General features: G+C 28.8%; 2 protein-coding genes and 1 long non-coding RNA gene across 3 annotated transcripts; 1 reads left to right on the forward strand and 2 right to left on the reverse strand.

The window, feature by feature from the left end:
• Positions 1-1837: 1837 nt before the first annotated feature.
• On the reverse strand, positions 1838-3257 carry LOC136074761 (uncharacterized). The gene is made up of 2 exons (XR_010635404.1): positions 3005-3257; positions 1838-2329 (listed from the first exon to the last, which is right to left on the reverse strand). It is a non-coding gene; the product is annotated as an uncharacterized LOC136074761 (long non-coding RNA).
• Positions 3258-9440: 6183 nt separating this feature from the next.
• Positions 9441-10769, forward strand: LOC136074024 (uncharacterized). Its single transcript, XM_065786321.1, has one exon. It carries the CDS (start codon positions 9441-9443, stop codon positions 10767-10769), a length of 1329 nt encoding a protein of 442 aa, XP_065642393.1.
• Positions 10770-12925: 2156 nt separating this feature from the next.
• On the reverse strand, positions 12926-13705 carry LOC136074025 (uncharacterized). Its single transcript, XM_065786322.1, has one exon. It carries the CDS (start codon positions 13703-13705, stop codon positions 12926-12928), a length of 780 nt encoding a protein of 259 aa, XP_065642394.1.
• Positions 13706-21140: the final 7435 nt, after the last annotated feature.

Genomic DNA, 21140 nt, shown 5'->3' on the forward strand with positions numbered 1-21140 from the left:
AGTTGTTTCTAATTTCTTTTTCAAATTTTTTTTTTTTTTTTATGAATACTGAGTGAAAAAGCTTAAAAACAAAATCACAAAAATTACTCGAAACTTATGTATAGAAAATTTTATGAAAATATGTATAAGAGTATGTATAGGAAATGTTGAAATAAATATACTGAAGTCCGGAAATATCTCGAAGGGGATTATCTCTGATATATATATAACCCCTGGTGACAAAAGTTTAGCACAATCTTTGAGAAGCTAAAACTTTTTGAAGCTTTAGTTATCCACTTTTTAATTGTTTTGTTTATAAAATATTAATTTAGATAATTTATTTATTTTATTAAGTCAGATTAATTAATAAAAAAGTTATCAAAAAATGAAGCCGACCAAATTAATTGAACAAGTGAACAACTATTGTAATTTGTATCCTAACGCTAAAACAAAGAACATCGTAGAGTATTTTATTGCCTCTAATTATATAAGTCTCCTAAGTCTGGATCAGGCAGGAAATCTAAAATTATGACTGCTAGGAATCAAACTCCTGAAAGGTCTTTTGAACAACCGGTCTGGAACATCAACAGGAAAAATTGCAAATAAATTCAAGCAATTCTTACATTGTAAAAACATTAATAAACAAAACAAACATTATTTAAAGAAAAAACAAATCCCTGGTCGCATTGATAAACAGTTGAACCAGTTGCAACTCAAGTGCGGAAGAATTTGTTGCTAATTCAGAAACCGTGACTTTGTCATTGATGATGAGTCTTATTTTACATTTAAACATATAAATTAAAATTCAAATGCTGGATTTTACTCAGATGTAGCAAAAAACGCACAAGAAAATGTAATATAGGCGCAAAAGCAAATTTGAAAAAAAAATTCTTGTGTGGATTACCATATCCCCAATACGTCCCTGGTAGTACCGCGCTCAATTTTTTTCTCCGCGCAGCGGCTTTGTTCGAGTTATAGAGTTGAGAGAGGGTTATAACCACTGCTAAGTAGCCTCCTCATATGTAGTGACCTTCTTGACCTTAAGGAGGTGAATAACAAACAAACAAAAAAATATATATATTTTTCCAACAATTTATCCAACATATAATTCTCTGGAGAACATTTTTAAATTTTTCTTCTGTGTGCATAATTTTCTTAATTAAAATTGTTAAATCAAAGTGCTCAGGTTCCTGAGATACACAACTAATGTTTTACCACCAGATGTTTTTTTAAGTAATTATAGAAAATATTCTTTTGTGAAATCCATTTTTGACAACATTTTTAAAGCCAGTTAATTGAGAGATTTCTATCACAATTCCTGTATGTAGGTCAGTATGTTTAGTAAATTTCTAATTTCCATCTGAAAATTCAAATGGAATTTAAAAACTTACCAAACATTTTATGCTTACTCATTTAATGTATTTAAAATGTATAGTTTACATATAAACAAATACTTATACATATATGCAAATGCAAGATTCAAGTTCATCATCGTATTCATAAATAAAAAATTGCTAAAATATAACTTGCAAATTACAATTAGAATTATGCAACATTTTGTAAAAATAAAACTTACAATTTAACACAACGTTTTTACAAATCTTTACACAAAACAGTTATTTTACTGTTATTCCCTTTAAAATACAAAATAATCAACTGCATAAATAATGTGCATTTATAATGAAAACATTAAGAAAAAGTGAAAGTATTTTTTTCTAAAAAGAAAAGAAAATGAGTAAATCTTAATTATCCATGAAGTTTCATTCCTTGTTTGGATTAATAGGTGTTAAAAGTATTAATAGGATGTCAATGAGACTTTTTAAGCAGGTCTTGGAGTTCATAAAAAAAAAAAAAAAAATAGACATCACATTTTTAAATCTTATTTATATTTTACAATTTAATTTTTTTCAATTGTTTTTTTAATGTTCAATAATAGTTTCTATATATCCTGTACTACTAATGACCAGTTCATAAACAGTACTTACATTGATATTTCATTAATATCTTTCCTTTACTTTAAGAGTCATCGGGACAACTAGGGATATTACATCACCAAAGAACAAAACGTTTTATTTTCTTTCCTTACCAAATCGCTAATTATTTCTGTTCCACTATAAGTATGGTCTTTCTATGAAGCTAATTTCAGACCAACATTCATTTTACTTTTTATATTATGAAGCATTTTTTAGAAAAGAGTTTTTTAGTGATTTTTAAATCGGCAACTTTCTAAAATCTGTCTGGATCATGATCTCTTGGTTCTGATCTATAAAACAGGTTTTCCAACGAAGCCATTTTTTAAAAATGTTTCACATTTCTGTTTTCCATTGCAACACTTATTCGATATTTGTTTCTAAAGTATAAAATCATTCACTTCTTCTCATTTAAATAAATTTATATAAAAATGTAAATAGTGGATAGTAAGCATATAAATTCAAGATTTAAAAATGCAAGATTATAGTTTATAATGTTATTATACCATCGCTATTATAAACAAACTTTAGATTCACAAAAGATATGTTAACATCAACTTTTTAATTCATTATAATAAACTGTTTGTCTAATTTTTGTGAGTAAGATTAATGCAACTCATGACAGGAATAACTGAGCGCAATGAGCTGTGAAAAGTTCATTTAAAACAGACATGGCATGCCAAGCAAGCTTCTCGCCTAAACAGCTTTTTGTGTGAGCCAACTGTTTTTACACGAGGTATCATTTTAAATTGTTTTTTTTTGTTCCAGATGATGCTTGATGTCGAAATTATTTAATGCAGTTTAAAACATAATGAAGTTGTTTAAAACATAATTTATACTTATTAACAATTACTTTAAATAATTAATTCATTAATTAAAATTATAAAATTAAAATTTTTAAAATATACAAAAGAAAACATCTTTATGAAAATAAAAAAGTTTAACTGTATTACTATAATAAAATGCCTTAATAAAAACTTTGTTTAAAGATCATTTGATGTTTAAGTAATTTAAAATTGCTTTTATTTAAAACATCAGTTATTTAAAAACTTTACTTATTTTTAGAAGTCACTTTCGCTTTCTTTGCAGCAGGTTTTCTTGCTGCCAACGGTTTCTGAGCGCTTTGGAGATTAGAGATCTTTTAATATCTCCAATCTTTTGATAATGCTTATCTTTCTATAATCTGTCCTGATCTAATTGCTATTGTTTTTTAAATTCATTAATTTTTGGTTCAACCTTCAAGTTTTTTTTGTTTTTTTTAAATATAATTGTCGGAAGACGGATAAGATGCTTCAACATTGTTTGTGTTACTTTGTTTCAACATTGTTTGTGTTACTAACCCCACAGGTAGCATGTCTCATTCCTCTTCTAACACTATAAAGTAAATATTTAAATAAATAACGGCTTGTTTAAAAAAAAAATACCATCATCCTAATAAAATATGTATAAAATCATTCTACAAACTTTTATATTTGCTGAAGGAAGCCTCTCTTTTTCAGTTTTTTCTGATTTAAAAATCTCCATATACTTCAACCTGTTGGGGTGGTAGTTCTTTATCATTTTTAATACCTAAAAATGTTAAAAGGTTTTTTAATATTTTTAATAAATATTAAAAAAAATAATTATGACTTACAAGATTTAAAATTTTTTACCACTATTATCTCTTGTGTTTTTATTTGTTTGCTAGTCTGCATCTTGTAAACCAATCGGCAATAACTTGATAAGTGAAAGTAACAACATATACTGAGTTTTTGTTGGGATTAATTTTGTTGAAGAGCAGTATATGATCATATATTGCTCTTCAACAAAATTAGTACCTTTAACTTTGATATACTAGTGTCCGTGCTGATTTAAACAACTAATCCTTTCAACTTTATTGTGACTCCCATCTAATAAATGTTGAATAAAGTTATTATGCTAATCACTTATCCAATGTCATTAATGGTGTCATCAATCATTGATGTGTGAATTAAAATGTTAAAATAAAATTAAAAAAACTTCTGGAACAATTGCAATAGTGAAAAAAAGCTCCAGAATTACCTACCATTAAATCTGTCATTTTTATTTAAAAACCAACCATACTTAGTATAAGGCAAATATTGCCTTACTTAGTATAAGGCAAATAACCAACCATACGTAGTGATAAGGTAAATATTGTCTTCTTTTAGCCCCGGTCATGTAAATTTTATTTATGTAAAACTTACTTCTGTTTTCACAAATATTTATAAACCACTTTCTAGAAGAATAGGATGAGTTTCATCTAAAATACTCCTTCACAATCTCCCTAGTTTCTTTTGCTTTGACAAGAGTAACAGGCCTGCCAAAATTAATGGGATAAGATTAGTCCAGAATGCTTGGTTTTTTGAATCTTTAATTTTAATGGGACACCAATTTTTTGAAATAACCCGGATTTATTAAGCGGAGACTCGACAGTATCTTTGATAACAGTGTCCATTGGGCCAAAATCTTTTTGATTTCCGTCCTCTTTCAGTGTGTAGCTTCCTCCTCTTTTATATCATTTATAGATGATGATGATAATGCTGTAAGTGGTTTCCCAGACAGCTTTACCCCAACTTCCTTTCTCCGAATTTCCGATTCGACCGCAAGTTTCCAATTCGACTACAATTTTATTTTTTTATCCAATTCAACCACAAGTTTATTTAGTTTCAACTTTGAACATTTTGTATATATCTTTTGATTTGCTTTAAAATTTTCTAGATATTTAAAAAATTTTCTTTTTCTACTTTTAAATTAAGATTATATCTCAAACTGTTTTTAGAATATTTGATTTCTTAAATAAACTTAATTCAATAATCAAAGATGTTAAAATTCTTGAAATTTTCCTTTTTTTATCAATAACGTTTTGAGACAAGTTATCAATAGGTATTCTTGAATCTTCCGTAAAAATTGATTTATCAATAGGTATTATTGAGTTATCAATAAATATTATTGAGTCATCAATAGGTATTATTGAGTTATCAATAGGTATTATTGAGTTATTAATAAGTATTATTGGATCGTCTCTAAAAAGTGATTTTATAGTCTCGTAACCTCGAATATCAACACGCACGAACAATCTAAGTTCCAATTTAACCGTCTCTTTAAGTCAATCTAAGTTCAAATTTTAACCGTCTTTCATTAAATGTTGAGCAAAATTTATCCTATTTTATAAGCCTTGTAAAGCCGTGAATTTTCCTCTTAAATTAACTAATCTTTTAATCAATAACATAATAATTAAAAGGGAATTGAGTAAAAACATTTTGGGAGTGCTTTTAGATAAAAAATTGTCATAGAAATTTGAAATTAAATATATTGAAGGTAAAGTCTTAAAAAATATTTCCATTTTATATCGAACAAAACCTTTTCTTAATAATGAGTCTTTAAAAAATCTTTATTTTTCGTTTATACACAGTTATCTTTCATACTGTGCATTGCATGGGGAGCACTAATTACACTAAACTAAAAAATATTTATAACAAACAAAAACACGCTTGCAGGATAAAATTTGGGGCAAAGAAATGCACAATGTGAACCCCTTTTACGTCAGCTTGAAGCTTTAAATATTATAAGCTTAATATTCATCAAGTTTTACTATTTATGTTTAAAGCAAAAGTGGATTATCTCCACTAATATTTTAATCCTACTATAATGAAATTTTTCCTAAATATCATACTAAATTTTTAGAGAATAACTTTATCGTTCCAATAATACATCTTAAATTAAGTTCCTACCAAATTCAATATCGGGGACCTTTGTTTGGAAAAATTTTATCCAATTTTTAATGAAAAACAAAACTTCGTTTTAAATTGCACTTTGGAAAATTTAAGGCGAATTTAGAACGGCATTTGCTAAACATGAACTTTGATATATTAGATTTCAAATATCTTTTTTAACAATTTAAAAGGGTTTGAATTAAATCACTTAAAATAATCAGTTAAACTTTTGCATTTTCTTTAGCTTTTGTTAGTAATGTACATAAAAGCAAATCTGCTTTTACGTTTATGTTTTTGTTGATATTTATTAATCAGCCAAAATTATTATTTTTATTGCATTATTTTTAATAAAACATAACTCTTGTTTATATGTTATGCATTTTTACGCAAAATGATTTTTTATGGATTGATAACTTTCATGATTTTCTCTTGTTTGCACTTTTTTTCCTCCTGCAGTCTTTTTTTACCCGTCACTTTGTTTTCAATCAAAGAAATATATTTTCACATAATTTAGAATTTCTTTAGGTCCAAACAAACCCACACAAATTGTATTTTTAAACTTCAGTTTCAACTTTTAAATCACGGGAGCGATTCACGGGGCTGGATGGTAAGACTTTGGTCTTCTGCATGCTCCCGCACATCTGCACATTTTAATTTAAGAATTTTGTAAATAATTTATTATGAAGATGACAAACTATATATCAAGAAAAAATAAGGAAAGAAAGTAGTATTATCAACACATCTTTTTTGTAATTTGTACCATGATTCTTTTAAACATTTTTGGCTATATATTTTTTTATTTCTGTGATTTTTTTTATTCTGAAAAGCAGCAGACGTGGAATGATTTTGTTAAGACTTTTCCAGTAGATGTACCGCAAAGTTTTCTTCAGAAAGTAAAATTTCCTGCGGCCTAAAATCAAAATCATTTGTATCTCTAACTAAATCTTTATGGTTGGTGGCGTTTTGAGAATAACTTAAAACGCCACCAACCATGATATTCAGCCATTAGAATGTAGATGCCTCTAAGACATTTTTATCTCTTTGCGTGATTTTTTTTTCATTATTATTTTAAAAGTTAGAAGCTTAGACTCAAATCTGAACAAGTTAAATGTATATATTTTTATCTTTTGTGTGTGTGTGTTAATTTCGCAATAATATTAACACACACAAAAGTATAAAATAATTTATAGTGTAATATATAAAAACTATAGTTTGAAAAATATACAATAATTTTGAAAGCGTTTTACTCATGAAATATGTGATAGTTACTCTCATCGACAATATGAGCAGTGACGTCACTAGTGGGTTGCGCCCCTCTCCCCAAAAACAGTAAGGAGGGCCCCAAATTCATAAAATTATTTTCCACAAGGTATTATTAAAACAAAAAAGTGTGGGGTTGCCTAGTCACGGCTCTGAATATGAGTTATAATAGATATATTACTTCACTTGAAATTATGGATATATTACTTCACTCACAAACGACAGCTGTGACTCTATAAAATATAGTGAGATTCCATTACTTATGGAAATCTTTACTAATACCTAAAATATTATTAAAAAGTAAAGTTAACTGCTGAAACTTATATTTTCCGAGAAATTAAAGTTTACTTGTCAAGTAACTAAAACTTGCGCTTTTCTGTGTCGTGCGTAATTCCGTGATTCCATGATTCAATTATGTTAATTTATTTTTTAATAACATTACTAATCTATACAGTTTTTTGCTTAAGAAATATTTATATAGATTAAAATTAAATAAGAGTAAGTTGGAGATCGTCATTTTTATTTTTATGAAAACAATAGACAAAACATGTCTATTGTATTAGTGTTATTCAAAATTTAAACAACTCTTTATCAAAACAGTTAGTTTTAATTAAAATGTCATCAAATAAAGACAAAACTATGTCTAAAAAGTTGCAGATTGCTTTGAGAACAGTGCAGAGCATTGTGAAATGATTTAAGGACACTGATACAAATAGGGGCGGATCCAGCATTTTTTGGTCTTCAAAATATCTAACTTCCAGAAATGGAGCAAACTCCAAACATTTATATGTTTATACTTATGTCAAATAAGAATGCTTTGCAAAAAATTGCGATGATTGGAGACTGGGAACAAAAAGCCCCAAAATTTTCGCCCCACCTGCCCCATACGTGAGAGCAACAAGTTGATAAAAATTTTATTTACTATTTTCAACTAGACTTATATTCATCGACAAATTTTAAATTTCATAGTAAAATATTTTAGTGTTCAAAAATTATGACCAAATAAAATTTGCAACCCCCTCAAATTGAGGGGGGTTTATTTTTTATATGGTCATAATTTTTGAACGCTAAAGTATTTTACTATGAAATTTAAAATTTGTCGATGAATATAAGTCTAATTGAAAATAGTAAAAAAAAAATTATATCAACTTGTTGCTCTCACTACTCTGATGTCACTACTCTGAGACAACTTTAAACTGGCTTAGAGAACATAAAGTAGATTTTGTTGAAAAACACTGCAATCCACCAAATTGCCCCGAACTACGTCCTATCGAAAAATATTGGGCTCTTGTCAAAAGAAAATTAAGGTTCAATATAAAAGAAACCAAAAATAATAAAAACTTTAAAAATAAATGGTTTGGAGCTACCTAGAAAGTCCAGCCGAAAACTGTGCAAAAGCTAATGTTGAGTGTAAGACGCAAAGTGCGTGCATTCTCATGAACAAAACTTCACAAACTTTCTTAAGTGAAATTTAAGAATAATAATATATGTACTTTCAAAATATATATAACATTCAATATCGAAATACAATAGTTAAATAAATATCCTTTAAAATGTCCGAGCAGATTTTTTCTGGTACATGTCTTATCGGATTTTTTATGTAGAATTTTCAAGAGTCAATGTGAGAAAAGATGTCAAGAGTTGTGATGAGAAATCAATTCAATTACCTTCTGATTAGGTTAAACCCTATAGTAACTTCTATGAGCTTCAATAATTACAAGACAGAGAATGGCAAACATCTAATGGCTGATGTTTTTGTTTTGCTTGTTACAAATAAATTGATAAATATTTTTTGCCTGTCAACTAATGTCTTGTTCACTTTTTTTAAAAAGTTCACAAAAATGTTTAAGAATGTCTTCTCTAATAATAATAGATGTTTAAGAATGTCTTCTCTAATAATAATAGAAAGACTCTTATAAAGGTTAGTGTTAGTAATATTGATTATTAGTAATATTATAGTAATATTGATTATTAGTAATACTGAACTTTTCTTAAACTCTCTCATAAACCCTAAAAAAATTTTATCAAACAAAGATTATAATTGTTCCTCTTCGTTAGTTGTTTTTTGATTATTTTTATGTATCATTAAAGCAAGACATTTTTGAGTTTTTTCTTTTTGCATATTCGCAACTTTTCTTAAATTCTTCGCAAAATATAACTTTATTTTAAAAACAAGTAAAACCCTACGGTAAAATCCTGTTAAACAGTTAAAATCCCCTGTTAAAAAGTCAAATTCCCTGTTAAACTGTTAAAAAGTTAAACATCTACGGTCAAACCCCCTGTCTAAAAATAAAAAATAACTGTTTATAATAGTTAGATTCAATACACCAATTGAGCTTTGTAACGCGCCATTATGATTTGGGAGTTCGAGACCCCGTTGGAGGGGTAAAAGTAGAGACAACGTATCAAATCTCCCATTAAAACTTGAGAAAACGAAGTATAAACATCTATCAAAAGCATTCAAGTAAAATTTATTTAATTATAAAGTATAATCTTAAAACAAAATTTGTATTTGAAGATGCCGAAAGTTAATTGTGCCGTAATTGGTTGTACAAATAGTACATATAGATTGAAAAAATGGAAAAAAGAACTATGCAATGAACACCAACAAAATATAAGAAGAGAGGAATGCCAATTATGCGAAAAGCCATTTTTATTATATAAGTTTCCATCAGAAAATCAAAAAAATAAAGAAAGACAATTATGGGTCAAAGCTTTAAGAAGAGAATTTATAAATAAGACATTATGGCAGCCAACAGGTAGTGATAGGGTATGCTCCATACACTTTGTTGATGGAATTCCTTCAACTGCAAACCCTACGCCTACTTTATGTCTTGGATATGAAATAAAAGCTAATAAATCTAGAAGAAATTTATTAAAACACCCTATACCATTAAAAAAGCAAAAACTTAACTGCACTGCTGGTACCAGTTGTTCAACTTTTATGACACATGCTTTAACGACCTCACCTCACTTGCTTCAACCAACTGATTCTAATAATATTTCAACTTTTATGACTCATGCTTCAGGACAACCATATCATTCTAATGATATTTCAACAGATTTAGATGAAGAAAATAATTCACCACAAACAAATATATTATTTTTCTCACCAGTATCTGATCATTCGTATTGCTCTATACAATCAATTAAAGTTTGCAAAGTATGTGTTGACAAGAGTAATTTAATTGAATCACTTATCAGTAAAGTAAACACGTTAACTGGCCAAAGATTCAAACGTCAAATATTATTTGATAGTGTTAAAAGTCCAGTATTTACATTGAGAAAAATCAAAACTGATGCTAAAATGAACTTTTATACTGGTTTATCAACAATCACATTATTTGAGAGTTTGTTTCTACTAATCAAACCATATTTACTAAATTTATTTTATTGGTCTGGTCCAAAAAGTTTTACTAATTCTAAAAACAAGAAAAAGCATGCTTTAATGAAAAAATCAAAAAAACTATCACAAAGAGACGAGTTTTTACTTGTTTTAATGCGATTAAGATTAGGACTTCTAAATCAAGACTTGGCCGATCATTTTGGCATATCCCCAGCATTGTGTTCACGCACATTCACAACTTGGATTAAAATGTTAAGTCAAGTTTTAGGAAAAGCATTAGTTGTATGGCTTCCACGAGAATCTATTCGTAGCAATCTGCCACCTGTTTTTGTAAAAGCTGGTTATCAAAAATGTAGAGTAATTCTTGATTGTGCAGAAGTTTTTATAGAACGTTCAAAGTCTCTTGATAAGCAATCAAGCACCTGGTCAGACTATAAGCATCATAATACATTTAAATTCTTAATAGGTGTTATTCCAACTGGATATATTACATTTCTTTAATCGTGTTATGGAGGAAGAGCAAGTGATAGGTTTATTACAAGAGATAGTGGTATTTATAATCTACTAGAACGAGGTGACGAAGTTATGGCTGATCGAGGTTTTCAAATTCAAGAAGATTTAATTTTAAATTTCTGTACTTTAGTTGTGCCCCCTGGTGCCCGCTTAAAAAGCCAGTTAACAGCCGAAGAAGTTCAAAAAACAAAACATGTTGCAAATCTGAGAATACATGTAGAGCGAGCTATTAACCGTATTAAAACGTACAGAATTCTACATGGAAGTATGTCGATTAGCATGCTGCAACATGCAGATGATATTTTACTAACGTGTGGTGCACTTTGTAATTTAAAATCAAAACTTATAGCTGACCTTAAACCAAAAATTAGTACTCATTAAATAAACTTTTTGTTTCACTTAATTGTTTTTATTTGTAAAATATTTTTTGGGGGTTTTATTACTTATTCCTGTGCCTTTGGGTGTTCTTATTTTGTCAAATCTATAATAGAGGTTGCTTGGTTAATCGGAGGTCGAATAATTTACTTTCAAATCTCAATCGTTATATTTTTGTCTAATCAACAGGCGCGATTTTACGGGGAAGGGGTTGTCTCAACCCCTCCATATAAAGGTAATTTCCAAGTTATATATTTCATAGTTTGTATTTTCAAGAATATAGTCGGCTAGTCTGTAGATATGGAGTTTTAAGAACTTTTTTTTGGAAGGCAGTGGCACCATTTAAGGATCCCCCCTCCTTTAATTAATAGAATCGCCCCTGGTAATCAATGCACCGATTAATTGTAATTTATGTAAAATGAAATTAAAAAATTAAATTAAACAAAATAAAATAATTTCATACTTTACGCCTAAGACATATTCACAAAAAAAGTGGATGCCAAACAAATCTAGTACTTTTTTTTTAAGTTGAAGGATCTGCAAATTTAAAATCAGCTACAGGCGGCATAAATTCTTTGTCTCACTTTGATATCAATGACTTCTTTCAGGGGCTGCACGAAGAGGTGTTTTACTTGGGGTGTCATAAGCGCATATTGCTGACTAGGACCAACGAAGTCCATATTTGCCGACTACAAATCAAGACTAGAGTAGGGGGAGATGTTAGACACCTATCGCCGGTCCTTACTTCTTTAACTTTGATTATGATATCTTTTTTTGCAAACTAGTTTAAAAATTTTAAAAACAAAATGTAAAAATACAAACCCGCAATAGCAGTATTTTTGGGTTTGCAAAAACCATAAAAACTACCAACCCAGAATTGTAAAATACTACCCCGGGATTATTTTATGTTTCAAAAACTAATAACTTGGTATTTCATTATTTTCAGCAATGATACTTACTTCACTTGACAAATCTTCAACATTGTTTATGGACTTTAAGGGTGGATGCAAACCTTGTAGGAAGGGGAGGGGCGATTTTAATATTTTTCGATTTGGTGGATCCAGAATATCTTGTAAGGGGAGGGGGGCAATTATCAGATTTAATGATTTGTAAGCAAGCAATCACATGATTTTAAATTTGCACCGGACAATTTTTTTTAATGTTATTTTATTCAGGCCCAGGCTCCCAAATTTATTTTCGTTTTTAACCCCTACCCCTATGGATCCGCCTTTGATGGACATTATAGATATATGAGGTGATTTAAGTTTATAAATTTTTACCATATAAATTTTATGAAAGTATAGGAAAATTGAGACCCTGCAGGAGAGGTAAGGAATAGTATAATGAAGTACAAAAATCAAAGCAAAAACTTAATAAAATTCAATTAATTAAAAAGAAGACCACCAAAACTTAAATTATATGTAACAATGGTAAAAGTTAACGTCAATTTTCACTATCTTTACATTTCGTTTACTTAGGTTAAACAAATGGAAAAGAAATGAAAAAGTTTGTGAAGATTTCTATTTAAATTTCATTCACCAACATTAAAATATAAATATATCCTCAAATCACAGTATTATCACAGTATATATTTTACTGACAAACATTAAAAAATAAATTTTATCAAGAAACATTTTAAAAACAAAAATAATAGAATTAGAGAAAGATAACAATTAAGAGACAAGGCAAAAGTGGAAAAAAAACAACTTAGTTTTTAAAAATATTATAAAAACCTAAATGTAAAAAAATGTTTTTTGAAAAGATTTAGATTATGTGCTAAAAATAGATTTCAAATAATAATCTTTATAATAATTAATATATTTTTCCTTTAACAAATTCCACAAAGACACATCAAAATTAATTTTATCAACAACTATACCATGTGGAGTCCATACAACAAAGTATGTAACACTGCACCTTGTAACAGCCATTTGTAACATACATTGGGTGTAATAAGTATGGTTAGTTTTAAGTTTTACATTGACACCCTTTTTTATTAAATATGGTAAATTTAATTCTGTTGGTGTTGTAAAATTAATCTTGTAAGGGCATTTCACCTCAATACATGCTTTAGGACAGCAGTCACATGACATTATTCGGTCTGGACTTGCTCCAATGTAAGGATATTCATAATCCAGGTAAAGTCCACATTCATTCAAAGTAAGATTTTTATGATGATCTTTCATTTTTTCATAAAATGCATTCACTGCTTCAACTTCCATTGTACGACCATATTTTAAGGCTGGGATATTGGGGTTAGTAAATGCCAGTCCTGATATTTTTTGGTTTAGTGACCAAAAGTTATGATACCCACCGACAGTTTTTTTAACTTTATCCATATTCGTTGCTACCTCATGAGCTTTAGAGGCAGTTATAACACTTTTTCGATAGGGATACCAATTTTCATTTTCATTTTGACCTCGTGTTACTAACTCTATTCGTTTTATATTTTCAGCTGACATGTTTACTTTTAAACTTGTAAAAAATTCAGAACAACACGGAGAGGTAGAAATTAAACTGTCAATGCTTGGCAAATCAACTGGTGGCATATCAACGTTTGTCAAAACTTCACGAATAAAGTCTATTTTTGGCTTTGGAACAGCAGTAAACAAAATGCTTGTCGGCACAATATTCTCAAAGCAGAAGCTACATCATTGATATTTAATAACTGCACTGTATTATTTGATAGAGGATTATATTTTTCTTTTTGTATATCTACTAACTTTCTCTTTTTTTTACCTCTTTCGCCAAAATCTTCACGACTAAAGTCAAGATCTTTGATTTTAGAAGGTGCTACTTCTTTTCGAGATGGCAGCCATTCATTTGAAGTGCTTGTACATGCAGGGTTTGTTAATCCGTTTCTTACAGCAGCTTCAACTCTATACATTGCTGCAGCAACATGATTACAAGTTTGACCCATGCCAGCCATGCATGTGCAATGACAGGCTTTTATTTTTGCACTTTTTTCTAATACTAACCACAGTTTATGATATGTATCATTAATAGATTGTGATCTTCGACATTCTGATTTAAATATACAATAATTACTTCCTGTTAAATTATGATACATAAGAGGCTGAATCCAGGAAGATTTATAGTAGCTGTATGCTTTTGAGTTTTTATAGTCACTTAAGTCTTTACTTCCTAGTTCTGATGGATTAAACATTAAATAGGTAAATATATCTGGATATAACAACATTGGCCAGAATGGCATACCTCTTGTTCGTCCATCCAGCCATCAAGAATTTTAAATGGATCAGGTATTTGCATATTGTCTAATTCAAGTTTCAAATTATATTCTTTTTTTAAATCTGCCTCAACTTCTACTGCTGTTTTTATTGGTAGAACATTGTTTTCTATTGCAGCAAATACACGAGCGACTAACTCTTCCTTTTTACCATTTAACTTTAATCCTCTTAACTTTAGATAGTTTTTTAACTCTTCAACTTTCATCTTTGAAATCATATTGTACTCCATGATTGATTTTATAGTAAATATTTGTTTTAGCAGTATTAGTTAGATGTTTATACTTCGTTTTCTCAAGTAAATATTGTAATGGAAGTATCTTTTTACCCCTCCTATTGGAGTTCAGACCTCTTAAAAATGACGTGTTTTAAATTCGCTCAATCGGTGTATGTATTAACGCTATCTTTTTGTTGTTTACGGAACATTTCTTGAAATATTTCCCGAACAAATATAATCAAGACTTCGGTGTTTTCTTTTTCGATAGAAGTCATATTTGATAAAAATACAACGTACATATGATATTAAATTATAAATAAACAAAAACTTGCAAATTTTTTATTAGATAAAACACCACACGATTAGATAAATTAATATTAATAAAATAAATTAGCATTAATAAAAGCTCTAGTATAGATCCCTGTGGAACTCAACAGGTTATATTTAGATAATCTATATTTAGATAATCTTATGAAGAAGATCTGTAGTTATAGACAAATTGTTTGCGGTATTTTAAATAGCTTTTTAGTTGTTTTAAAGCGTTACCGGTGATACCATAATGTTCAAGTTTTTTAAACAGTATTTTATGGTCAATATAATCTTAGTTTCTCCGCGCAGCGGCCTTACTCGGCAAGGTTCGTGTTTCGGAGGGTTGCATCACGAATAACAACTAAAAAATAAAAAATAAAAACACAAAAAAATGAGTAGCCTCCTCGACTGTAGTGGCCCCCCTCGTGTCTTGGGGAGGTGAATAATCTAAAAAAAAAAAAAAAAAAAAAATCTAATAAAACTGTATAAGTTTTTTTTATTTAATTTCTAAATGGCTATTTTTTTCAAGTAAAAGTAGCATTGAATAGAAATTCAATGCTACTTTTACTTGAAAAAAATAGCCATTTAGTATTTGGGACATCAAAGTCTCCCATTATTCCTTAATGCCGAATTTTCCGATATAAGCTTTATCATTTTTAAATACATTACTTTGACTGATAAAATCTATCATATAACTTGGCCTGTATATTAGGGTGCAGCGATTTTCATAGCAAAAAAAAAAAGTGTTTAAAAACCAATATTACTGAGACATGAATCAATGTCTATTAATTATAAGATAAAAGTAAAAAAATATTTTTTGATTTTGATGAGATCTTGAGGGTCCTCTTTGGAATTTAAATTCTTGACAGGTCCTAATATTTTTGAATTGTTTTTTTTTTCTAAACCATATCAACCTTGGACTCAAAAAAAGCAGAAAAAAAATGCTTGTTTCATAAATACAAATTTTTATTAAAAAAAATTTTTAAGTGAAAAAAATACTTGCAAAAATATACCTTAAAACCCCCGTTCTGTTGAGGACGGGGGTTTTTAATGAAAAAAACAACGTTACTTTTTTAATTTTAATTTTTTAATATAAACAAATATTATTTTCAAAATCAGCATATTATTTTGCTTCTTTTAAGTATCAAGTTGATATAGTTTAGAAAAAAAAAATGTAAACAATATTAGGACCCATCAAAAATTTAGAATCCAAAGAGGAACCTCAAGAACTCATCTAAACTAAAAAAAAAAAGAGTAAGGTTCTTTATTCACCAAAAGATAGTGATTTGCTTCTCAGGCAAATCAAATTTCAAAAATTTTAAAAATCGCTCCACCCTACTGTATCCAACTAAATATAACGCTACTGTATCCAACTGTACTGTATCCCTACTGTATCCAACCTACTGTATCCACCCTACTGTATCCAAACTGTAACCACCCTACTGTATCCAACTAAATATAACGCTATATATAACGCTACGCCACTTCTCTTTTTTCATTGCTTTTTAGTACAAATTATAACCAGTTATGTTGGTTTTATTTATGGATCTTTAATTAGTTATTTAAGCTGTGATAGATTAAATGAACCTTTTGAAAATTTACTTTCAAAAGGTTTTTTTTATATTTTTAAATATAAAAAAACAATCAAAAACTTTGTTATTGATTGTTTTTTTATATTTAAAAATATAAAAAAACAATAATGGTGAAACATTTTCCACAAGCGGAAAATGTTTCACCATTACTGTGCAAGGGCAAGGGTTACTCCGAGGAGAAGGCTCATTTTTTTTTTTTTTTTTTTAGGTGCACCAAGAAGTCCTTACGATCTTATCACATAGAACCGCGGATGAGCATTTGTTTGGAAGTTCGTACCACTTATCAAAATATTTATAAACGTGAGTTTTAATCATTGTAATCTAAAATAAACACAGTTGGCGTTACTTACATTTTTTTCTATTAATTGCTATATAGTTATAGTTATAGGCCACCAGTTATTCTCCGCGAAGCTTTATTTTGGTATTTTAAGAGCGAAAGTTTTTTCAAAAAATGGTATCGTTAACTTTTTTAGGAGATATTTTCTATGGTTGAGATAATTACTTTTTACTAAAGTATGGTCCTTAAAGATACAATTTTATTTTATTTTTTATTTTATTTTGAATTTCATTAAAAAAAGCTCATCTCAGGAAACTGGTTACCTAAGATGAGATGATTGTGTGTGCTGAAAATAACTTTGGTATAAAGATTGTTTTTAAAATGAACCATTCATTCATATTCATTATATTATAGGAAAGATTAAATTATGATTATCTGCAAAAATAAATATAATTATTTAATATTTCTGCTACAAAAAAACAATACACTGTTAACATGCTCAACATAAAGCGTGTACACGATATAAATGTGAAAGAATAAGCACGTCATTTTTTTTCAGTGATTGTATTAAAATCTTTTTAATTGTTTTGTATTTTGTTTACAACTTGTTGTTGTTTCAAAAAAATATGTTAGTTTTGGGATTTAACTTGAAAATAGTTTTAAAAATGACAAAAGAAGAAATCGTTTGAGAAAAAATTATGCACAAATATTTACAAAATCCTAATAGCAGCTACAATTCGATTGCAAATTCGTTGCAAATACATCCGTACACCGTTAATCGCGTTATTCAACGTTTTTCTCGAACAAAATCGATCAAACGCAAATCTGGAGGTGGAAGAAAGGAAGGTTTTAAAGATATAAAACTAGTTTGAAAACTGGTTAACAGTTTTAAGAATAACCCTAGCCTTTCACTTAGGGAACTTAGTTGTGTTGCAAAAAGTTAGAAACAAACATTGTTTTCATTCTTTCAAAGCACAAAAAGTGCCCTACCGTTCTGAAACTCAACAAAAAAGTGCAAGAACCCGCGGCAGAAAGTTGTATGACAATTTTATTTCTAAAAACTTTTGTATTATTGAAGACGATAAAACTTATATCAAGTACGATCATCAACAAATTCCCGGTGCTGTTTATTATATTGCCAAATATAGAAGAAGAGCAGATAAGAAATTTAAATACACAAAGCATGACAAGTTCGCAAAAAAAAAAAAGCTTTAATTTGGCAAGTTATTTGCAGTTGTGGCAAAAAATTAGCACCTTATATTACTCAGTCCACACTCTGGTCAAATATATGTTAAAGAATGTTTACAAAAACGTCTTTTACCTCTCATTAAATCACATAACAGACCTGTGTTCTAGCCTGATTTAGCATCAATTCGTTATTATAAATTAGCTATGGAATGATATAAAAAGAATAATGTGAAATTTGCGCCTAAAGCAGTAAACCCTCCAAACTGCCCAGAACTGAAAGTTATTGAAAAGTACTGGGCGATTATTAAAAGAAAAATGAAAAAACAAAAAAGCTTTGCAGAAACATTAAAGATATTAAAATATCATTTAAAAAAGCATCAAATTGTTTTGATTCTTATTCTGTGCGCAAGCTTATGGGTACCACTAAAGGAAAAGCTCGAAATTTTATTAGATTCCCATAAAAATAATTAATTTTTTTTTAATGTCCGATCTTCTTATATTATGCTATTAAAATTATTACTTGGTTCGAAATAAAAATTGAGGTGTACTTTTTTTTCGTTGTTTTTCTACTTTCACATTTATTTCGTGCACACGCTTTACGCAACCTTCCCGTATAATTCTTTGAAAACTGTTTTAGCAGCCGATGTCCTTGCTGATACCAAAAATTTTAAATTGCGTCATATTACCATAACAAAATACTTAATTGAAATAGCAACAAAAACAAAACAAAATAAAACTGGAGAAATAGCGCGCTCTTACGACCGGTGACTTAAATAGCTTAGAAATTATGCCCCTTTCCCTCTCCCCTGCCAAAGTTACATTATGGCCGCGAACCTATTTCTGCTCAACAAAAAAAGAAATAAAAAATCAATGATTATTTAGCAGCCCCTATTAGCACTAATGCGGCAGGGCACACTACTGGTATACCGGCATGTTGACTACATTTGCCCCTAATTATAATAGAACTACCCTTTATCATATACGTGAAAAAAAAAATCCTTTCCCGAATCCCCACCACAAACACTGCCCACATACATTAAAATTACCAAGAAGTGCCCCCAAACAGGCAATGGATTTGAATACTATCTCAAAATTTATATTAAATCCACATGAAATGACTGTTCTTTGAGAAAGTAGATAATATAACTTATATTCTACTTAACTTATTTAAAAAACTTAACTTAAGTAATTACATTCTTGTTTTAAAATGTTATATAAGTTATGTAAAAAAAGAAACGAATTACTTTTAAATGTATGTAAATTATAAAATTTTACATGACTTATGTAAAGTAATTTACGCTTAAAAGTAATTCTCGTTTTTACATCAAAATAAGTAAAAGTGCCTCCATAGTAAACAGCCCTTTCATGTGACTTCTGTGTGTTACTTAATAAGCAATGAGCTTTTTTAGTAACAAACAAACAGAGAAATATGCAGTGCTCCATTATAAGCCCAAATAAAAAAAACTTTTATTAATGGCTATATAAATATATTAATATTAGAATATTAATTCTAAACGTTAAACGTTAAACGTTGTTATTTTTCGGATCGTCTTTTCTTTTTCTCTATGTAATAAAAACTGTCTATTATTTCATATTTAAAATACTTTAACAAAAAAAACAAAACACAGTTACCATGTATTTGAAAATAAAGTAAACAAAAAAAATTACCTTTGTTAGAGGTTTCCTCTTGATTCTGGAAAAAAAATATTTTTAATAGGTAATAGTAATTTAGCCAAAAGTTTAATATTTAAGACCCAGAGGCGGATTTAGCATAGGGCGTGGGTGGGGTTGGGGCGCCCTCTAAAATATTAAGTATTAAAAATAAGTTTCTTTTTGCCCTTCGCGCCTCCTAAAAGTTTCTTATTACAAAATTCTGCGTTTATTGTAAACGGAAATAGAAAACTAGGCAACAACAAACCATCGTTTTCAAATTTCAACAACAAACATGCTTTACAAATATAACCCTATTTATGGTAGAAAACAAAAGTAAGCAACAACAAACCATCTGCTTTACAAACTTGCCCGCAAGTTTGTAAAGCAGATGGTTTAAATTTTTGGGCAACCCCTAAGCAGTTGGAGAATTGTCCATTATGGACTGTATATGTAATTAGTATTATATTATAGTTCTTGCAGCGTGGAAAATAACGGACGGTCAACGGTCACTGACCGCCTGAAATGACTGAAATTGCTATTTTGACCTCTCAAAACGGATTCTTCCCGGTCGAGGTTGACCGGTTGAAAAAAAAAGAGTTATATAACTTTTTACAAATGATCAGGATGTCTTTGAAAATGCATATACCAAAATTTCATAAAATGTAAATCTTTGAAAAAAGCTTCTAAAATAATTTTATCTTTTGTACGCTACTTTAAATCGCTTTGTTAGTGAGTATTATAAATGACGTAAACTATTAATTTTTTTTGCTTCACTTATCAAGACTAATTTCATTTTACTGGTGGTAAAATCCATAACTGCTTTTTTCATAAATGATTGAAGTTCTTATTTAATTATTGTTTTAATAATAATATAATCTTAACTAATAATATTTTTTTATTCCTATATTTTCTTTATATCATTTTATTTATTTTTCTAATAACCTTTTACTGCCAATTTCAATGAAAAAATGCCTTTATTTTTTATTTTTAGTTTAATTTATCCGTAGTCAACAAAACTTACAAATTATCGACTAAGAGCCGCACACCAAGCCCCTCTGCGATGAAAATAAATTTTTTAGATTTCAATTAGTTAAGACTCCGGAAAAAGAAAGTTCGTATTTGAAAATGTCGAGGTTCTGTGTTCACCGCATTTTGGGTCAAAGCATTCTATGGGTAGACAACACGGTCGGTAAGAAAATTGTTTCTTTCTGAGCAGTTTTGAACAAGTTGTCGTTTGAGTTGCTTTGTGTGTCTACGCGGTCGAAGACTCTACTTTAAAGACTCTTCGTTCAGTTGACTCTGAGTGACTGAGAAGTTAACTTTTATATTTAGTTAAAATTAAAATTACCAAATGCGCGTTTGCTATTTTTTTTTCTACTATCGAAATCTTAAAAATATATATATTGCAGTATAAAGTTTTGTTTTAAGTAACATAAATAATTTTGATATTATTTCATAAAACGATTGTCATGATTTTATTAAATATTAGTTCAGCATCTGCCG

This window comes from Hydra vulgaris, chromosome 01, assembly GCF_038396675.1.
Source record: "Hydra vulgaris chromosome 01, alternate assembly HydraT2T_AEP".
NCBI classification, from domain to species: domain Eukaryota; kingdom Metazoa; phylum Cnidaria; class Hydrozoa; order Anthoathecata; family Hydridae; genus Hydra; species Hydra vulgaris.

Bases quoted from the DNA above. Each gene is read 5' to 3' on its own strand.
- LOC136074024 (XM_065786321.1), top strand. From the start codon at position 9,441: ATGCCGAAAGTTAATTGTGCCGTAATTGGTTGTACAAATAGTACATAT.
- LOC136074025 (XM_065786322.1), bottom strand. From the start codon at position 13,705: ATGCCACCAGTTGATTTGCCAAGCATTGACAGTTTAATTTCTACCTCT.